This window comes from Protomyctophum bolini (assembly GCF_963924005.1).
Source record: "Protomyctophum bolini genome assembly, chromosome: 8".
Taxonomy (NCBI): domain Eukaryota; kingdom Metazoa; phylum Chordata; class Actinopteri; order Myctophiformes; family Myctophidae; genus Protomyctophum; species Protomyctophum bolini.
The window spans coordinates 14,312,150-14,332,873 of NC_137869.1; the positions used below are offsets into that span (position 1 = coordinate 14,312,150).

The following is a 20,724-nucleotide window of genomic DNA, read 5'->3' on the forward strand; positions in this document are numbered from 1 at the left end:
GCTGAAGAAAACATGTGCACTGGAGGTTGGAGGTTTTGATATGTATCAGCACATAAATATTACCTTTTATTCTGACTGTCAAAAAACTATGCCAAAGTATTTATCAAACATTTCTGATGAAATTCACAACCACTTAAGGCTGTTACAAAGTTAGAGGGTTTGATATTGTCAAAACATAAATGTAATGTAGAAGAATGCACTGTATGTTCAAGGAGTATTCAAGAAGTAAATTCTTTTATAAATTCTGAAATTATGACTTCCACTGAATGTTGATTTCCTCAGTTGTTTTAAGCCATAAAACGGTGTGTGTGTGTGTGTTTGTGTGTGTGCAAGCGTTGCGCGAGCGAGTGTGTGTGTGTGTGTGTGTGTGTGTGTGTGTGTGTGTGTGTGTGTGTGTGTGTGTGTGCGTGCGTGCGTGCGTGCGCGTGCGTGCGTGCGTGTGCGCGCGCGCGCGTGTACACATTATTTACATATTGTAGGGCCAATATGCCTTTCTTTCTATAATCATTCACCAGAGATATACGGTTTAACGTGCTCACACTTTGGGACTTGGGCGTCTTGTTGTTGTTTACTCACTTGTTGTATAGTTGTTTGTCGATGGCGATTGATGACTGCAAGGTTGGTATTATTGGTAGGAGTTTGCGTTGTGTGAGTGTATGGTTCAAAATAAACGGGGGCAAACAAAACAAGAACAGGCTCCAGACATAAACTAAATAAAGGTCTCAAAAAACAGACGAGCGCAGGGTTCGATAACAAATAATAAAGTAGGCTACTTTTCTTTCTTTCTTTCTTTCCTTTCTTTCTCTAACTGCACTGTTTGTGCGTTGCGTGCAAGCTGTTGAAAATCTGTATCTCTACTGGCGTCTTTCCACCTACAGCTGTGAGCCTGTGGCTTAATTAAAGGGAACCATGGTGCCATTTCTCAAGGCAACCAGTGGGGGCGACATTTGGTCAAATCAAATAAGATGGCTCCTACACATATATTAGTTGTCTTCTTCTCTGACTGTTCCTATAGTACCTAAACTGTTGACAGTCAGACACGCACAGCTTCATTCCTGAGACATTTAATTGTTAAATTTAACATAAATTGTCCATTAAAATACAGAGTTAAACATTTTGTGAAACATCAAGGCTCAAAAACAAAACACAAGTGGCAAAGTCAAATAATATGCCTTCAAACAACACTCTTCACTTAACACCAGAAGTAATAACTGCACTTATGTATGTAATATATAGACATTTCCTTAAAAAAAGCCTTCTCAAAATCTTTTCACAGTACCTATTCACAGAACTAGAAAATAAACCAATTTGAGAAGCTTAAAACGACAAAAAACTAATATTCAAGCCAAAACATGAAATAAACTGAATAAAATGAACTGAACTGAACTTTTTAAAACAATTAAGTCTGACGTAAGCTGAAACAAGCAAAAAATAAATAACATTAAAGCATAATTAAGTAGAAATGAACATTAGAAAAAGGATAATAATTGTCATGGAATAAACAAATATTTGACAATGAAGTTATTTTCAAATAAAGTATTGTTTTTTGTCTTATGGATGGAAAGCATTCATCCTTGTGTCCATGAAAACGAACTAGCACCAAAGACTGCTCAATAAAGAAACATTATAAATACAAATAAATACAATATAGAATGTAATGATTGAAAACCATTCTACCAAAACCATCAAAATATCAATAACAGATATAGCAATTAAACCCAGTGTAGAACAGTCTGTTACATTCAAGTAATGTAGGGTGCATTTTCAGTCATATTGAAATGGTTACAAGATCAATGACGGACTATTTACAATTTATATGTTCCATTTTATATCTTTATCTTTAATGAGGAACAGAATCATAGTAACATTAGAGGTAGTCAAAATTAAGTGAGACACAAGATTGTATGTGAATATTAAGCCATGCAAAAGATATCTGCCTTATGATGCAAATGTCCTTAAAATTTTTTGAAACATCTCCTTCTCTCCTGGTGTTTTTCTTTTGTTAGAGAGAGAGAGAGAGAGAGAGAGAGAGAGAGAGAGAGAGAGAGAGAGAGAGAGAGAGAGAGAGAGAGAGAGAGAGAGAGAGAGTCGAGATATCTCCATAAGTTTCTTTGTAATGCTGTGTATTCAAACACTGGTCTTTAAAACGTTTTTGAACTAGTTTGGCCGTGCGCACATTTATTTATTTTTAATCTCTGAAATTATGTTAAATTTGAGGACTCTTTAAATCTATTTACTTTGTGATATACTAGTTTACTTGTTCTAGATTAAATACAATAAAATGAAATGCACAAGTACCTATCAGGAATTACAGGCAGAGACTCCAATGAAGGAATATCAACAATTTATCCAAATTAAGGAATAGCCATAGGACACTTTGGTAGAGGTTAGACAGGTTGTTGTGGTGATCGAGATAGTTGAAAGAATAGTTGCTCCATTGATTAGACATTGATCATTAAAAACATACTCCTAACCTAACTCCTTGTTAACTCACATTGTATGGTGAAACAAAGTCACTCTTTTAGCATGAAAACAAATGCAAACAAAGCTGATCCTGCCAATATACAGTATGACGTCCCAAAACCATGTTCTGGATTTGTTGATTTAGCCATTATTATTATAAGGAAAAAATAACTGGACTGGATCCGTAGAACTAGAACTCACTACGTTAATAGTACGTTACACGTTTTTTATTAAAAAATAATAATAATTTAAAAACAAAAATGCAGAACCAGGTTTTGCGATGATAAATTATGTTATATAGACAGAATCGGCTTTGTTTTTCATTTGTAAAGTGACTTTGATTGCTGTTCCCGGTTGCAAAGTAAATCAATGAAAAACAATGGAGCAACTATTTTTGATATCTTGCCCAACCTTTGGAGTTCCATTATGGCATGTTAACTACACAACCCAAACTTCTACCAAAGTGTCATATTGCTTTAACCCTGGTGTCCCTAGTTTGGGCATTTGATCATAGGTAGAAATATTCCAAACATTTCAAAGATTTTCAACATTTCAGCAAGTATAAAATAGAGCTTAAGTGGTTATGAGCCGTATTCATACACTACTATCAAGCAGCCGGGCTTCAACAACCGAACCAATACAATCTTCATGTGAAGATGCTATTCAGGAAGCAAGGGCCTTTGGGTCTCACATGGTGGTCTCACTGTTGCGGTGTTTGTTGGAGTCATTTTCCTGGCAGATGAGTTGGTAGGGTTTCTCATTCTCCTCAATGACAGAGTTGCCCAGTTCAGCATCTTGGTTTTCTAGTTCTGTGCGGGACAGATGCTCTACAATACCTGCGCCAAGAGAGTCGCCCAGAACATTGGTGGTGGTCCGCAGGCGATCTCTGGGGTAAAAAGGAGAGACAGAGATAAGACGTCAGTTTACAGTTACAGAAATGTTTAAATGTATAAACATTTAAACACAAAACATTTCTAAATTATTAAAAAAAAACATCCAATTTACAATTGAATTGAGGAATTTACCAGATCTTAATCCAGAGGGATTTGCAATAAGTAAGGTAATACATCAAATAGGCTACATACAGTAGAAATAGTCATAGACTGTTCTCCCAGAGCTCAGCAAACTCAGTGGCTAGGCTAGCTAGTTTCTTTGTGGTCGTAGTGACTACATCTGTCATTAACAAATACTGTGCAAAAAATCACGGCACTCCATCTTTAAGGGTAACTGTTGTATAATAGCAATATTACACGAGAGGGGGTGGCTTAACGTCATTAATGCACGCCTGCAATGCTGCAGGAACGAGCCTAATGTAAGTAAGTAAGTATGTAATCTAAATGACATACTTTTGGGATTTGCATACGCCTGCAAGGTCATCAAGGCTAGGGCAAGTGCTACGTGTGTGACACATTAGGACGGTGCTGTTTTAGAAAATATTTTGTTTTATAACACCATTACCCAAAATTGGGACACCAGGGTGAAAATGGATAATTCAGGGTCTTCAATAATCTAGCAATATGCATTATGCATCAATAACCTTTGCAGTGGGGGGGGGAGACCTCTGAAGCCCCACTATGACATTTAGACCCGTAGACCCACAGAACACAACACAGACCAATCCCCATCACGCTTTGACATTTAGTGGCAACTCACAAGAACCAATCCACTGCGATGATCAGTGTTATACCGTCTGTGGGCAGTCCCACCGATGTCAATACGATCACCATGGTAACCAGCCCAGCCTGAGGGATGCCTGCTGCTCCGATGCTGGCAGCAGTAGCTGTGATACTGAGCAGGCAGTGGGAGGGATGAGGGGAATGAAGATGTTTAATAAAGTGAAACAAACACACAGTCAGTGGTGGAAAGTAACCAAGTGCATTTATTCAAGTACTGTGCTTAAGTAACATTTTGAGGTACTTTTACTTTATTGGAGTATTTAAAATTTGTGTTACCTTTTACTACTTACTTTCTACTTCACAGCATCTTAGAGGCAAATATTGTACTTATACTATTACGTTATAGTAAATCAACATATAGTCAAAATGATGAGTCTTGTTCCTGGCCTTTAAAATCCAACACATTGCTATGAATAATGGCTACAGTATAATATGTAAATAGGTAATTTTTTTGTTATTACAAATCGAGATAAACCCTATGATTGCATGCATGAAAGTGACATTTGTAGTCATCATATGACGTTTACAGAGAATAGTACATGCTTTTTGTATAGACATACTGTACAGCTTTATGGAGTTATCATATAATAAGTACCTCAAGCTTGAGGGCGGTAAACGTCAAGTTTGACGCAAAGGAGTGGATTCACTAGAGCTGGCACTAAAATTACTATAATAATTGGCCTAATGAAAAAGGTCTGGTTGTCTCTACAAATAAAGGGGAAAGGGGCTTTTTGTTAGATAGAATTGCTGTCATCAGTCAAACTTGTACATTTTCAGCAGAATATGTTGACACACCCACATCAGGAACACCACAGCCATGGCTGCGGTTTACTCACAATACTTTTGATGCAGACAGGATAGTTAAACACTGCAACTGGGTTTTATTTCATGTAGCCTATTAACAATTGTGTTTAGAGAAGTCAAAACACATGTGTAATGATAATTGGGTAAAATAAACCAGTGAAAGATTACCTGATGGTGAGAATCTGGCCAAAGTTGAGGTCCATGTTATTGACCTGAGCAATGAAAATGGCCGCCACAGCCTCATAGAGGGCTGTACCATCCATATTTATGGTGGCCCCCACAGGAAGAACAAAGCGTGTTACTCGCTTATCCACGTGGTTGTTTTCTTCCAGACAGCGGAAGGTGATTGGCAGGGTGGCAGAACTGGGGTGAAATGAATTGGACAGAGTGAGACAATGCAGAGTCACACTGAAAATACAGAATCACACTATAATCAGAACCTGGATAAGATGGTAGGCTACAGTGGTTCTTAAAGTGGTCTCTGGGGATGCCCAGCGGTCCTCCGGGGGTTCCACAGGGTCTGGAGCTAAATGATTGATAGTTGGGAACCAAATAGCTTACCCTTACAGATCATAGTTAAAGTGTTAAATTAACTCTCTGGGGGTCCGTGACCTAATAATACATGGGGGTCTTTGAAATGAAAAGGTTTGAGAACCACTGCGACACTGAATGCGACCCACCTGGAGGAGGTGCCCATGGCGGTGATGAGTGCCTGAAGCAGTCCTCCGATGAAGCTGTATGGGTTTTTCTTAGTCACCAGGAAATACAGTAGTGGCAGGACAATCAGGCCATGGATGAGAAGGCCCACGATGACAGTCACAGTGTACATACCAAGCTGACCTCCCACCTGTGCAAGGTCCTTCATCTCCACAATCTTCCCCGCAATCAGGAACAGGATTCCCACGGGTGCATACCTGGAAGGGGATGGTGAGTTAGCTGGGGAGGAATGACAGCGATACGAAGAGTGATAGTGGAAAGTGGAGAAAACAAATACTACTGGCTGATACCAATGAAGACTTCATGTGAAATAGCGAAAGTGTACCAACTCGTTTTCCTTTTTATTTTATTTGTATTTTCTTTAAACACTCAAAATAATTTTAGCTGTAGGCCCTTGACTCAAATGGACTTGTCCTGTCTAGTGCCTACGTAATGGATAATAAACGATGATATAAATTGTTTAATCATCAATTTTATTTCTCGATAATGACCACCGACCTGTTTATTATCCCGCTTATTACACGGCTACTTAATACATTGACCCAAGTAACAACAAAACAGGTATTTCCTTGCTTACACTAATGAAAGTATTCCATCAGTGTTGGATGGCCTTCTGCAACACGGTCGCTCGCCTCAAAGTTTTTGTTGATCAAATAGAATACATTTTCGACTACTTTCAAAAACCTTCTTGAGAGCAACGCTTAGTTGTAAATGACATTGTGTGTGTGTTTACATGGCTGTCATGTTGGATAAAATCCAAGCAGCGCAGCATAACCGCTGTCTAATCAAAGCCTCAGAGCACCTGCTGCGCTGCTGTTATAGCGGTCTGTTATAGCGCGGAGCAGTCATTATCAAGAAATAACACACTCCTGAATTCAGCGATTGACCATTCAGAATCAAGCATTCAACCAAGTATATACAGTATAATACATTTTAACGTTGATCAGTTGGGTAGATGTGGGGTGTGTACAGGTGTTAATTGTCACTGTGTGCATGCTGTGTCAGATGGTCGGCTGATGCATGAGAGGACTACTGGCAAGAGGTGGCAGTAGATTGCAGGAATCTCCGATCTGGAAGCTAGGCTCTCAGAACCATTGAGCAACAAAAACAAACATACTTGTTTGCGATACTCCTCTGAAACAAACTCCTCTGTTTGTGGTTTTGTATGTGCTTATCACACATACAGAAACACACATGCTTTCTGTCTTGCTCTTGAAATTAATCATGAATTTGTTCGTCTCATTCACTCTTGCTCCATCTGTCTCACACTTTTTGTTTCGTTTTTCCTTTGTTTTGCCAATGGGTACATCTCACACACACGCACGCGCGCACAGCCGCACACGCACGCACGCACGCACGCACGCACGCACGCATGCACGCACGCACGCACGCACGCACGCACACACGCACACACACACACACACACACACACACACACACTTCCTGTCTCTGTCTTAACATTAAACATAACTTGATGTTATTGATTTCTCTCACACACACACACACACACACACACTACACACTCCCTTTTTGACGGCGAAGCCAATTGAGCTTGAGGGTTGGTTGAGTGACGCATGTAGGCGCTTCACTTCCACCGACGGTCGTGTGCACACTGCACACCGTACAATTTATAATATTTTACAACAGATTCAGGACATCTGGGAGTGCAGGAGTTCTGAGACCACCCAGAAGAAGTTCTGACTGATGTCAATTTGTAGTTTAGTTTAATTCAGCCTTTAATGACTTTCTTTGCCTGGCGAGGTCAAGACAGGAAATGCCACCACTTGTGCCTTCTTATTTTGAGGCTCTATTAGTCATGGGACAATTTTCACCATGCCAACAACAAACTCTGAATCATAGTCTTCAGCTGATAAAATGTGGTAACTTTGTCTGAAGTTTTCTGAAAAAAACATGCATTCTGACCAGATGATGATGGCAACAAGTCTCATGATGGCTTCGTTAAGGCAGTCGAAGAAGTCCTTGACTGCCTTTCCCTGCTGCTTCATGTTGCCGACGACCAGTCCAAAGCATAGTGAGAATACCACCAGGCCCAGAGCGTTCACACCATTAGAAGAACCTGATACAGGAACGGTCTCCTCCACTGTCTCCTAAGGCATGAAATCTCTTTTTAAAAATTGTCCATACACTAGAAAAAGATGAATAGCTGTACACAGTCTCCGCACACATCCTTTTCTTTCTTCCAGTAGACATTCATCAGAGCTCTGAATGCAAACGCTGTCCCTCTTTCCCTAGAGAATCTTAGCTTTGCTTCCCACAATTTCATTTTTCAGTAACAGTGCGAGTGTGTGAGAAAACCCCCAAATGTATAGTCTAAACTCTAAAGGGTGTTATGGTACTTTACTTACAAATACACTTCAGACACAATAAATAGGAATATTTATAAAACCTACCAAAAAAAAGGAGTAACATTCATTAAAGACATGATTTCTTATCCTTAGCCATGTGGGATGACTATGGTGTCATTACCTGTATGGTGTACATCAACCTGCTGAGGTTCATGCTTAGGGGAGACAAGGATGACGATGATGACGTGATGTTGGGAGAGTCCGTAAGGTTGACGGCCACGGTCACATTCCTGGTGGTGGTGACCTTCTTGTACACGGTTTTGTACTGTACGGAGGAGTCATAGTATCATTGTTTGAGACAAAATCTCCATACAATGATGTACGCTGGTTATAGCTGTGCAATCAGATTATTTTTTACAAACTATAAGCTGAAAACCATGTTATTGAGGGTTGGGGAAAGATAGTAAACCCACCTGCTTGAAGCAAGCCTCCACCAGATTAGGAGGGAACATGTTCCTGAGAGAAAGTATTGAACTGTTATGCTAAAGTGTGTGTGTTTTAGTACAATATACAAAACAAGACTGCAAGGTTATACGCAAGATGTAATCCTACTGTTAATATTACTATAATCATTATTGATATCGCTGTGTGAGTGTCAAGATGTTAATCACATAAAACAGACAAAGGCACTCGCTAGTGAACTTTCTGGTGCTACACAGCAGTACATCTGGTACTCTCACTGGTAGATACAACTACTGCTGTATCATGCTGATGTCAGCGATCATCACTACAACAGCGATGCAACAGCTACGCTATGTCGCTTTGTATCTTTGAATCTTCTGTAGCAGCCAGTGTGAAGGCTTGATTTATACTTAGTTGTGCATGGGTATCACGCACCAAAAACAGGCAATCTCATGTGTCACAACTGCAATGCGTAGTGAGCTTGTAGATCTGTTATTTTAAGTGCATGACACCCATGTGACAGCGGTCCGGTTCCCAAACTTTTCTGGGTCAGGGCCCATTTGAAAATCTCAAAAGCCTTTGCAACCCACTATCTGACCACAGCCAAACGGTCAAACGGTCAAATGGTTGCCGGTCAGATACATGGGCCGCGTGCACCTTTCAGAGCATGATAATTTGAATGATCAATCAATCTATTATTGATTGATCCGGCTTGGATAAATGGAGCCAATAGTATAGGCTATGATGAATACTCGAAAAATGAAAAATTACCATTTTCTTTTTTACATATATTTTCAAAAATATAATTTTGTTAGTGTTTTCCAATTCTTTGGGGGCCCACTTGCAATATCGTCACAGACCCGTCCACCAATGGGCCCGGGCCTACAGGCTGGGAAACGCTGCTGTATGAATACTGTATAAATCAGGCATACAGAGTTTTAAAAACATGAGGAGAATATCCAGGATGGAATACAAAGTATTACGTAAGTATACTAAGTACCTGATGAGATCCAGGAAAGCATCAGTAGCCTGTACTGGTTCTATTTTCCCGCTGGACGCCAAAGGGCTGTCCCTGCTGCCCTTCCCTGGCCTGATGATCATCACCATGACGATGCCGATGAAGACAGCGATCAGTGTGGTCACCATGTAGTAAGCCACTGCACGCACACCCATCTTACCTGATGCCTTACTGTCCAGAGAGGAGATACCTGCATGGGACACAAGTGCAACAGTTAATCGAACAAATCACAATTACTTTGGAAATGTGCATTTCCCATCAATCCGTCCGTCCGTCCGTCACCCACCCCATGCCTCCATATATGGTCATGCCTCGTGACATCACGTGACATCATCAGGGATCTCCATATATCGGCATATATGTAGTCGCGACGCTGACTACATCGCCAGGGGCCCTTCTCTATATATGGGAATGTCAATATATGGCCATATCACGCCTCCATATATGGTCACACCTCGTAACATCACAATTATTTTGCCCCAGCTTCTGGGCCTATTTTGGCCCAGAAGCTGCAAATCGCTGGGCGGCCATATATGCTTTATTTTAATGTTTTACTATCCACCTGTTATAAGACTGGAGACTATTAGCGGCAGCACCAGCATTTGCAGCATCCTCATCAGCAGCTCCCCAGGAAAGGCAAAGTACTTGATCTCCCGCAGTGTCAGGTTACGTGGGCGTAGAGCAAAGCCCAGGATCACACCTACACACACACACACACACACACACACACACACACACGGATAGTGTAAATGTTGAGTGAAATATTTGAAAATACAGTAGATACTGGAGTTGTTGTTTTTTTTAAATGGGAAAAAGAATCATCATCATAACAATACTCTATCATGAACATCAATGCCATTCTCAACCACCTAGCCTCCCTCCACCACTGACCCAGTCCAACGGCAGCTACAGTGAACAGAACAAAGAGGTTCCTCCTTAGGAAGTCTTTGACACTCTCCCTGGTGATGGAGCGAATCCTTTCCTTCATGCTGCTGGCTTTCTCTTCCATTGTCCTGCGTAAACGCCTCCTCAAGCTTCCTCGCTCTGGCCGGTGGGGTTTGTCTGCGTCCTCGTTCAGGAAAAGACTAGCACTGGTTGGGGGCTTCAAGTTCTCATTCATAATCAACTCCAGCACCTGGTCAAGGAGGCAGGTTTCGTGGGAAACTAGAGAGAAGGAGAGAGGAAGTGGCATGTCTTGAATTAATCTGTGGAATTAGAATTTGAGCAGAATTATACGCTCGTAGGCTTACAACGTGATACACTTTCAGAGATTCTGGTGCAATTTGGTTTTTTTTAATATATTTTTTATCCCACGATTTTGTAACCCATTTTTCACCCCTGTGTCAATCATCTAATGTGATCCTGGGCTCTACACACCCTCCACCAACCTGGGGAGAGCAACGGACTTAACTCATGCTTCCTTCATGCCTGAGTGTCCAAGTTGCTCCTTTACACCTGACAGGGGGGAGTTTCCCTGGTTGGACGTAGCGTGTGGAAGGAACACGTTATTCCAACCAGTTTCTTTCCCCTCCATCAGGCGCCCGGCTGGCCAGGGGGAGGCAGTTTAGTGACCAGGATTACTGCATTTTTGTGAGGGTACCTACCCTAGGGGACACGGGGAGAACATGCAAACTCCACACAGAAAGGCCCTTTCGCCAACCCCGCCTTCGGGTATGGGCACTGATGACGCGGAGGAGGAAACACGCCGCCAGCACCCACAGCGTCCCGAGGACCTTCTAGCTGTGAGGCGACAGCACTACCAACTGTGCCACCGTGCCCCCTTTCTGGTGCAATTTGTGACATACTGTTAGCACCAGCAACCTCATGAAGGTCCAATCAGAAATAAGAACTATCAAAAATGCAAAGCCAAAACCATTATACCAAATGAGTATACGCACGCACGCAAGCACGCACGCACGCACGCACACACACACACACACACACACACACACACACACACACACACACACACACACACACACACACACACACACACACACACACACACACACACACACACACACACACACAAAAGCCTTATCCTCAGACAAATATAATAACTAGAGGATGGATGACCTTTGAAAAGTCCTAATCAGATGAGAATTACAACAAGTCATGATACATTTTCAACAGAACCTTTCAGATTGTCAAAGTGGTTTATCTGCCACTCACTTATACAAGTACAAGCTAAATGTTGGTATGACATGCTCTATAGACAATCATGGACAATAATTTACAAACAAAAATATATAATACTGAGTGGGTATAAAAATAATAATACAGGTTAAGAAAACACAAGTAACCTTTAGCAGCAATGGAGTGTGTACAGAATAAGCAGAGGCCTAAATATTGCATATGCAAATGTGCAGAGTGCAATAGAAGAACGGCTTTAGAGATTTAGCAGCTAATAAACACATGTAGGCTAAATAATAATAATAATAAATAACAATTAGTATTAAACCTCCAGTCTTACCGTGATTGTGTGCTTGGGTTAAAGAAAAATACAGTTGTGTGTATAGCTAGCACTTCACTGCGCGTGGCTGTACGATATCTGGCTGTCCCTTATCTAAGTAGGCTACAACCTTTTCCTCTGAATCACCTTCCACAAGAAGACAGAACACAACTGATTTACTCTAATGGTTACAGCACACAATACTCTGCATATGACTATGCTCTCAGAATTGACCATTACTATTTTTCTACTACTCCCTGGGGATAAACATTGTTGCTTATTGATTCCCTTTGTCCATTGTTCTGATATGTCCATTTATCTCTACACATCTACTAACAATGCAAATTTCTCATTGCTGAGTGGGACTCAATGACCCTCAATAATCCAACTCCATTTTTCAGCATGGGATCATTGGCTGCATAATAGGCTACTTACTTTCCCTTCGTTGTTACAATATCGGCATATTTCACAAATGAATGACTCAATTGGCTGAAATCGCAACTCTCTGTCTCTGCTGGTGACCTCGATTGAAACTCAAGTGGAAACATCCGATCAGTGTTCACTGTTTTACAATGAAGGACTCTATACTTTGATAAATGGACGTGGGTGTTAAGGGGACATGAAGAATATTCCAATGGTGCAAATATGAAAGCTGAAACCAAACTAGAGGAAACATATAACTGAATGTGTTCAAACTGTGTACTACATACTCACTAGTGAACTATGTCTATACTAGAGAAGCCAGTGGACCCCTACCCCAGATGAAGCATGGGAAGCAAGCTGAGGCCAGTCCATGGCTCCCTGCTCCAGCCTCCGAGCATGAGTACTTGGGCCTGATAGAAATCAGGCTAGTTAACATCAGATGTCACTGAATGAAAATGTGTCACACTGATGTACAGTATGGAGCATTATTTTACAATATAGGAAGTTTAGCTTCATGAGATGGCAGTTGCTGAGAAAGGAGAGAGCATTAGTCCCATCCAGATGTTCCCAGCTGTTATTAGAATCTGAACTGACAAACATGCATAGCTTCTCTGGACTCTAGCCTCTAAATAAATATCATTGAGTGACCACCAAGAATTTACAAACCAAAACGCACCCAACAGCACCAAGCCTATACATAGTGAACTCTACGTACGTAGTAATAGCACATAGCAGTTGGTATTTCACACCTTAGCACAATAAACCTTGAAGCCACCATGCTAAAACACAAGGATATAGAGATAGTATCAGAGCTGCAGGGCATATGCTTACACATATATTTGCATGGTTTGTACTTTGTACTATAGCCATTTACATTTTATTTATGTGCACACACATGATAGCCAGGTACACACATTGCAGTAGCAAAGAAATGAGCCAGGAGGCATATGGCCAGAACAACTCACTGCCACTGGGAATATTATTTGCATTGTTTTAACAGTTTTTTAAATAAAGTAGGCTAATTAAATAGATACATTTGCATTTGATGTAAATGTAATAGACAATAATCTATCATTATGTTATCATATTATAAAGGTGCTATCAGTTCTTTTTGTTTTTTGTTTTTGTCCCAGTAAAATACTGGATGAATACTATCCTCCTGTTTTGGATAAATACTAATAGTGTTCTCAACTAAATCTCATATTCATCTTGCCCCACAGCCACAACACATTCTTAACATACAGTACTCACCACTCATGGTTCTACGAGTCTGGAACAAAACCCTCGATTTAATCCCAAACTTTACAGTATGACCAGAGAGATCATGAGGAGTGAATGTGTCCACAACTCATGACAGAAGGAGGAGAGGTCTTTTGAACGGTCCTCATTTAACAGACAGACATGAAAAGGCCTCTCATCTCCTCTGGTCTGACCTTCTCACACCTCCATGGAGCAATATGTACACACACGCACACGCGCACCTCCATGGAGCAATATGTACACACACACACACACACACACACACACACACACACACACACACACACACACACACACACACACACACACACACACACACACACACACACACACACACACACACACACACACACACACACACACACACACACACACACACACACACACACACACACACACACAGTATACTGCATGCGAGCCGGTTAGACAGGCATTCAAACACAGATGCGAGCTCACACACACTCCAGCTACCCCCAGTGAATGCATCAAGTCCACCCCTTTAATTACTGTGATTGCCCTGAATTGCAACACAGAGGGGTAAGAAATGAATGAAAGTTGCACTACTATTTTAGAAATAGGTCAACAATACAAATGACTTGAGTTTTGTGAATTAATTTACTTTTAATGAGTGGCCCCCTGTGCACCCCAGAAAATAACCGGAAATAATATTTCACCAAAACCAAAGCAGAACTCCCACCATGGGACTCTGTCAATCAATTAATACAGTTGCAACCACTATATTAATGGCAAGTATTTCATACAGCTTAAGTTTAAAAAAACCTGAACTATCCCTTTAACGTTCAAACGAATCGTCAAAAGGTCACGGGAACGCCCCCAATGTAATTCGAACCAATCACAACATCACAGCCATGTCCCTTTTTCTTGCCTGGGACTGTGGGACACCAGTAAAAACGCATCATACACAGACATTTCTCAATTATTGTAGCCTATTCGTATTCGTAGGAGGTGAGACGTAAGGGAGTGAGCTCAGGCGAGAAAGTCGCTGTGCCGAACGTTGCTCAGTCCACTTCAGCAGGCTCGGCATTGTTTGTGTTCGTGTCCGAGTCCCGATATAGGGACAGAATCGAAATGTCGGTAGCCCCGAAATGTCGCACCAACCCGGTCCGAGCCAAGGGGCCAGTGAGGCTCTTCAACGTTGAAGCACTGGGCCCTAGAGGAGGGACTACAGGCGGACCCGTGGATTCATGACCGGGAAACCCTGTGCAGCTGGGCTTTAACATTGAGCGCTCGGTTGCACTTCCGCATTTGACCACCACGCGGAAGTAGACGTTCTGAGGTGGTTCTTCCAGGTGCTTCAAAACGTCACTGAGCAACTTCCACTGACATGAATAGGGGGGGGGGGGGGGGGCGGAGCTTCGCGCCAGTTCAGTCTCTATCCTTCTTTATACTCTATGGTCCAAGCGAACACAGCCGATCACGCGATCCCTACTCCCGTTTCAGCCAATCAGAAGTCGCGTCACAGAAGAGGGACGTGAAGTTTGTGAACAGTACAGAAACCCTACCAGTGACATCATCAATGGAAAATCATGAAGCTAATAGGACCTGCAGGCTTTCTATTTCTGGGAAGTTAGCAGTTAGCAGCATGCTAATAGAAGTTCTCATATTATTAAATCCAAATTAAATTAACATTTTGAAATCACCAAACCAGCCCTCCTCTGAGACACAGTGAGTAGTCAAAAATGGTGCCAATGATTGAAAATGGGTTGACCAAGTTGGCCATCCCACCCGGCCATGACCCAACATTGCATTAAAATAAAATGATTTTAACATTGCGTCATATGCTAATAAAGAAGCTCCACTGTTCCTGTCTTTTTTGTTATATTTCCAGCTCCAATCTTTCTCACACACACACACACACACACACACACACACACACACACACACACAGACACACACACACACACACACACACACACACACACACACACACACACACACACACAGGCATATATAGTATAGGCATTAGGCATATATGTTTAATATTAACTATGATAGCCTATGGCCTATGTGACTTTAGTTTGTTTTCTAATTATTATTATTTTTAAACTTACCCTGTTTCTGCTTCTTCTTCTTTTTTTTTTACAGTTTCTGATGATTGCAATGAGAATGTCTTCAACTCCTGAAAATAAAACAGTAAAAACAAGACAAAAACAAAATTATGATCATCAAAGCCTCACAATCGTCCTTACAGCCTAATCATGTGATCATGATGATCACATTTAGAGCATGCTGCTGCTTTGTAATTAAGGAAGTAGTGCGATCTTAAAACTCAAGTCCAACAATGTATATTCGGTAGTACCTAGTACGACGGTGTCGTTTGCGGCAAGATGGGGATCCACACAGTGACACAGCCAAGCACAAACCTAATTTTTCTGCGATGCTAAATGCAATTTAAGCTCAAAACAGCTAAACAAAATATGCATATCTTACCTAGATCTTTTCAAGACGTCCCTCAAACAGTCTGACTTGACTTCTTCGCTCTTCAGTGTCTTCACTCATCTCACAGAACTCACTCACTCAGCGTGTTTATCGTGTTCACAATATGAGCGGTTGTACTGTACTTTTCCAAACCCCTCTGGCGAGGATGGGGATGCGAAACGTGCAACGCTTGCGTGGGAGGAATAGAGGTGAAGGGTTCTTCTGGCGCGAAATAAGCCACCTGCTGCACATCCACTATGAGGGGGGGGGGGGGGGGGGGCAATGCTAGTGGGTGGTTTAAACCAATGACTGAGATATCCTAAATTGGATATCCTATATGTCCATTTCTCAAATGGGCACATTTCATTATCATTACAGCGAGGATGACGAATATTTTAACTTTCTCCTGTTTTGAAATTATGAACATCCCTCTCTGATTTAAAGAGAGAGAGAGAGAGAGAGAGAGAGAGAGAGAGAGAGAGAGAGAGAGAGAGAGAGAGAGAGAGAGAGATGGGGGGGAGTGTAAACTGCAAAGATGAACACTACATTGCTATGACAACATGCCTCAATACTCTTGGCTCAGGGTCTGATGTTAACCACTCATGGGACATAATGTATTTGTAACCTTCAGAACCCAACTTCCCACTCCCACACCCACACATACGCTTCTACGCTTTGTGTTTACAAAAGTTGCATGAATGTGGTTGGATCTACTATGGGATGAAATGCCGTATTTGGTGTATGCTATTGGTTGATGGTGTCTGAGGAATTAAGGTCTAGTAGCCTAAACTCAAAATGTAATCTTAGACTGTCCTTCTGTCCAGTACCTGATATCTTTCTCTATGTTTGCTTCTGTACAATAAGCATGAAGAAATAAGCGCTACAATTCATAAGTAAAATTGCCATTTAAAATATCCTGAGACAAATCAGGTAGGCTATTCAAACCACATGCTTTTGTTCTGAGGGACTTTTAAATATATGAAGCTTAATCCCAGATTGAATCAATGTCGAAGGGCCTCGAAATATTTATTTTTGGGACTGTAATGTTAACATGTAGGATTTGTTTCTTGTCTTAATTTCAGTTTTTTTGTGACAATACAGTAGGCTGTCATCATCTTCATCATGATCATCCTGAAATCAAGGAAGTTCAAGTTCCCCAATATTCAGAGAATGTGGCATTTAAATATAAAAGTCCAGCCTGGTCATAAACTGGCGACTAAAGGATTTTCCTTCTTCTTTTAAATGGGACACTGCACAACAAGCTAGTGTAGCCTTTCAGCAAGGTCACGATTTACACACCATGACTAATAGCCATTAATCCCACTTTGAGTCTATCATTCTACTATACATTCAATTACCCTTATTTTCTCTCTCATCGTTCAACCAATTCTACAGCCACTTTATTAAAATGCAACAAACAAGAATCTGAGGCTATGGACCAACTCCTGGTTTCAATCTGGTGAAGTGATAGGAGAGCAGATTGCATTGCCATGGCAACACAATTATGCTGCTACATATACATAGCGTGGGAGGAATGTATCATGTATGATCCATGTTTAGATAAAGTAATTACTCACTCGTCTGAAGAAGAAAAAAATAACATCTATTATCCTTTGTGTGTAGACTTGATAATTTGGTGTGAAATTGCGGCAATTGTGGCTTGTTAATCCCATTAATACACTATTCCAACATCCATTGTTTCTGTAATAAATGCATGAGTTAGGTAGATTTGTTTTTTGAAGTTTTTGTTGAATTTTCCATTTCATTTTCATTTTCAAAAACAACGAATAAAGCTGATCTACAGCCGATCTACATTCACATCCTGTGGCATTGCATGCAATGCGCTGTGAGCTTGTAGATCAGCTATTTCTGCAATTTGTCATACGTTTAGGGTGCTTATAAATCACAGAAACTGGTCATAATTATAACTAGCTATAGTTATGTTAGAAAAAACTGTATGACACTATTGTTGTACTTTTTTGTTGTACCGTTTGTACACACTATACAGTGTCTAATGGTCCCGGTCAAGTCTAAAGATATCCATCAGTTACCTAGCAACAGGCAACATGTTAATCTTGAGGTATAGTGGTGAAAACTGGCTATTCTATTTTACAGTAGAATGGGCAATGGCTCAAAGGTGTGTGTTACCGCTTTACTACACACAAAATAAAAATAATAATCCTAACATCGTACAGTGGTGACCAGGCAAGTGGAATGGAGCATGCTTCCCTCAATTCTGATCCAATGACCTAACAGACCTTCTACACATACACACCCACATTTATCTTGCATACCACCCCCCTGATATATACACACATATACAGTATACACTCTCTTGCATAGTGCATACCACCACCCAACACATGCGCGCGCACACACACACACACACACACACACACACACACACACACACGTGCAACCTGAGTGAAGAGTGGTATAAAGAGTCCTGCAGAGGTGAGAGCTGTTCTCTGGCAGCCTGGACCCGCACAAAAGGTGTCCTCATCAATTATTTCTCAAAGTGGGGAATTTAGCTCAGCATCACATTAAATCGACCCACATCCCATGATGTGACGTCATCATAGAACAGGTTAAGAACTGAAAATTAAAAACGGCATTTCAAATTCACAAAATCACCTGGCAATATAGTCATCAGCAACTATACCCATTAGTACTACAAATAAAACAAACCTGAAGCTAATGAGTTTTTACAGTATGCCTAATTTATGCACTTGATGAAAATGATAACAGATGTGATGAAGATAGTGATTATTGTTGCTATGAAATCGTGAATTTCCTGTCAGTCAGTCACGCCCCATATATGGTCATGCCTCTAGACATCAGGTGATGTCATCAATATTAAGCCCATATACTGTACAGGTCAGTTCCATATATGATGTAATCAATATTGGCCAGCAACTCTACATCTCACCTCAAACCCTTAGATATCATCTCCATATATGGAACTGACCTGTTCTGACATTATGTTGATCCTTCCCCAACCATCCTTCCTCTTCCATGTCTCCCTTTTGACTGATACCTGTCCATTTAAACACTAGACGGGCAAGTTATTACTTGCGCGAGCAGAGCGCAAGTACTGCATATGTCAGTGGTCCCCTCGGCCAATCAGGGATTGTGCATTTTGGTGGCTCCCCTCGGCCAATCAGGGATTGTGTATTTTTGGTGGCATCGCTCTGCCAATCCAATCAGGGATTGTGTATTTTTGGTGGCGTCGCTCGGCCAATCAGAGCGCAAGTTGGCAGCTTGCTGCGTATGTCGGTTGCCCCCTCGGCCAATTGGATTGGCTCCGTTTGTTGGTGCCGTCACTCGGCCAATCAGAGATTGGCTGATGGGTGGTTCCTGATTGACAACACAATAAACACTGACAACACTGACATATGTGGATGACGTAATCAATTTGAGTTTCAAACTTATAGGAAACTTTAAATATTTAGAACCCATTGTAGTGGATATCTCAAACAGGATTTATATAGACATAACTCAGATGTTTCAATAACTTGAGGGGTAAGTTGTGCGCTCTTCGCACACAAGTTGGCAGCTCGACAGAGTGCATTTCTAGTTGGTGCAGCCGCGCCTGGCAGCCGGCGAAAACTAGAGTTCTCAACAGGCCCGAAAATTAAGGCCCGGCCCTACTTGGGTCCTCATGAAACCCTATAGACACTGCCCCCGCTGCCACCCTTAGATCTCCATATATGGAGCTGACCTGTTCTGATCTGACCTCATCAAACCTTGTACACTCAAGACACGCTCCATATATGGCCAGTACAGTATTCATTCCATGTTGATCTGACCCCCATGCCAATGCGCCAGCACTCGCCTACCTCACCCTTTAGGGCGAGGTCGCTTCTCGCCCTCAGGCGTCTTACTGGTAAATAACTCAGGTGGACTCCATTTTTCTTTTTAGGATAATGTGAAGTGATCACTGATTTGTAATTGGATATTGTTGTTCAGTGTGCATGATTCAGATGAGTAAAACAGCTCTAGAAACTCACATCAAAGTACTTATTGACTCAATGCTCACATCCAGTGTTTTTTCAAATTAGCAATAGGTTAAAGGACCACTTCACCACTTTTCAACTTATCTTCAAATAATTGGTCCTCACTAATGTTCATGATAAAATACCACAATTATTTTCTACTCAACCTGTGTCATAGGAGGGCTGTGTGCACTGTGCAGTTCAGAAACCCGTCCACCAGTGATATCGTTAGGCAGATTTTCTTTTAAACAAGATAATCTTTTTTTAGATTTTTATTATCGTGAGAACAATGGCTTAAATTATCACATTGTAACTTTTCAGGAATAGAAAGCCTGCCGTTTCTAATAGCTTGGATTCCCCATCGATGATGTTACTGGGTTTCTGAACTGCCCACAGCCGTCCTATGAGACACAGACTGAGTTGGAAAACAAATTGTGGCATTTTATCATGAACATTAGTACCAATTATATTAAGGTAGGTTGAAAAGTGGTGAAGTGGTCCTTGGTCCAAAACCCTCTGCTCCACTCTACATCAGGTTGGTACCGTTTGTCATTTTATCCCCATCGTCCAAAAAAGCTATGCAGTTTGTTTAAACTTTAAAGTAAAGAAAAATCCCTATACCGAAATGCCTAAGCATACACAGAAATGTCAGGGAATAGATTTTATGCTTTCAAGTTTTTCAACACTAGACTATTTGAATGCAAAAGGG

The 20,724-nt window shown here is 41.3% G+C and overlaps 2 protein-coding genes across 3 annotated transcripts in view; one reads left to right on the forward strand and one right to left on the reverse strand.

Moving 5' to 3' along the window:
* The window catches only part of ccl44 (chemokine (C-C motif) ligand 44), a 5,699-nt gene extending 5,387 nt beyond the window's left edge, over positions 1–312 (forward strand). For both annotated transcript variants that reach the window (XM_080771161.1, XM_080771160.1), the window contains exon 5: positions 1–312. This exon is cut by the window's left edge and continues 921 nt beyond it. The gene's annotated coding sequence lies outside the window, so the exon portion shown is untranslated.
* A 2,838-nt stretch (positions 313–3,150) lies between these two features.
* slc1a6 (solute carrier family 1 member 6) lies at positions 3,151–10,581 on the reverse strand (the record flags this gene model as incomplete). The annotated part of the gene is made up of 10 exons (XM_080770078.1): positions 10,338–10,581; positions 10,009–10,146; positions 9,429–9,636; positions 8,440–8,482; positions 8,148–8,291; positions 7,584–7,768; positions 5,624–5,857; positions 5,112–5,306; positions 4,117–4,251; positions 3,151–3,349 (listed from the first exon to the last, which is right to left on the reverse strand). Exons 1-10 carry the CDS (start codon positions 10,564–10,566, stop codon positions 3,151–3,153), a joined length of 1,710 nt encoding a protein of 569 aa, XP_080626204.1. The 5' UTR covers positions 10,567–10,581.
* Between the last annotated feature and the right edge of the window lie 10,143 nt (positions 10,582–20,724).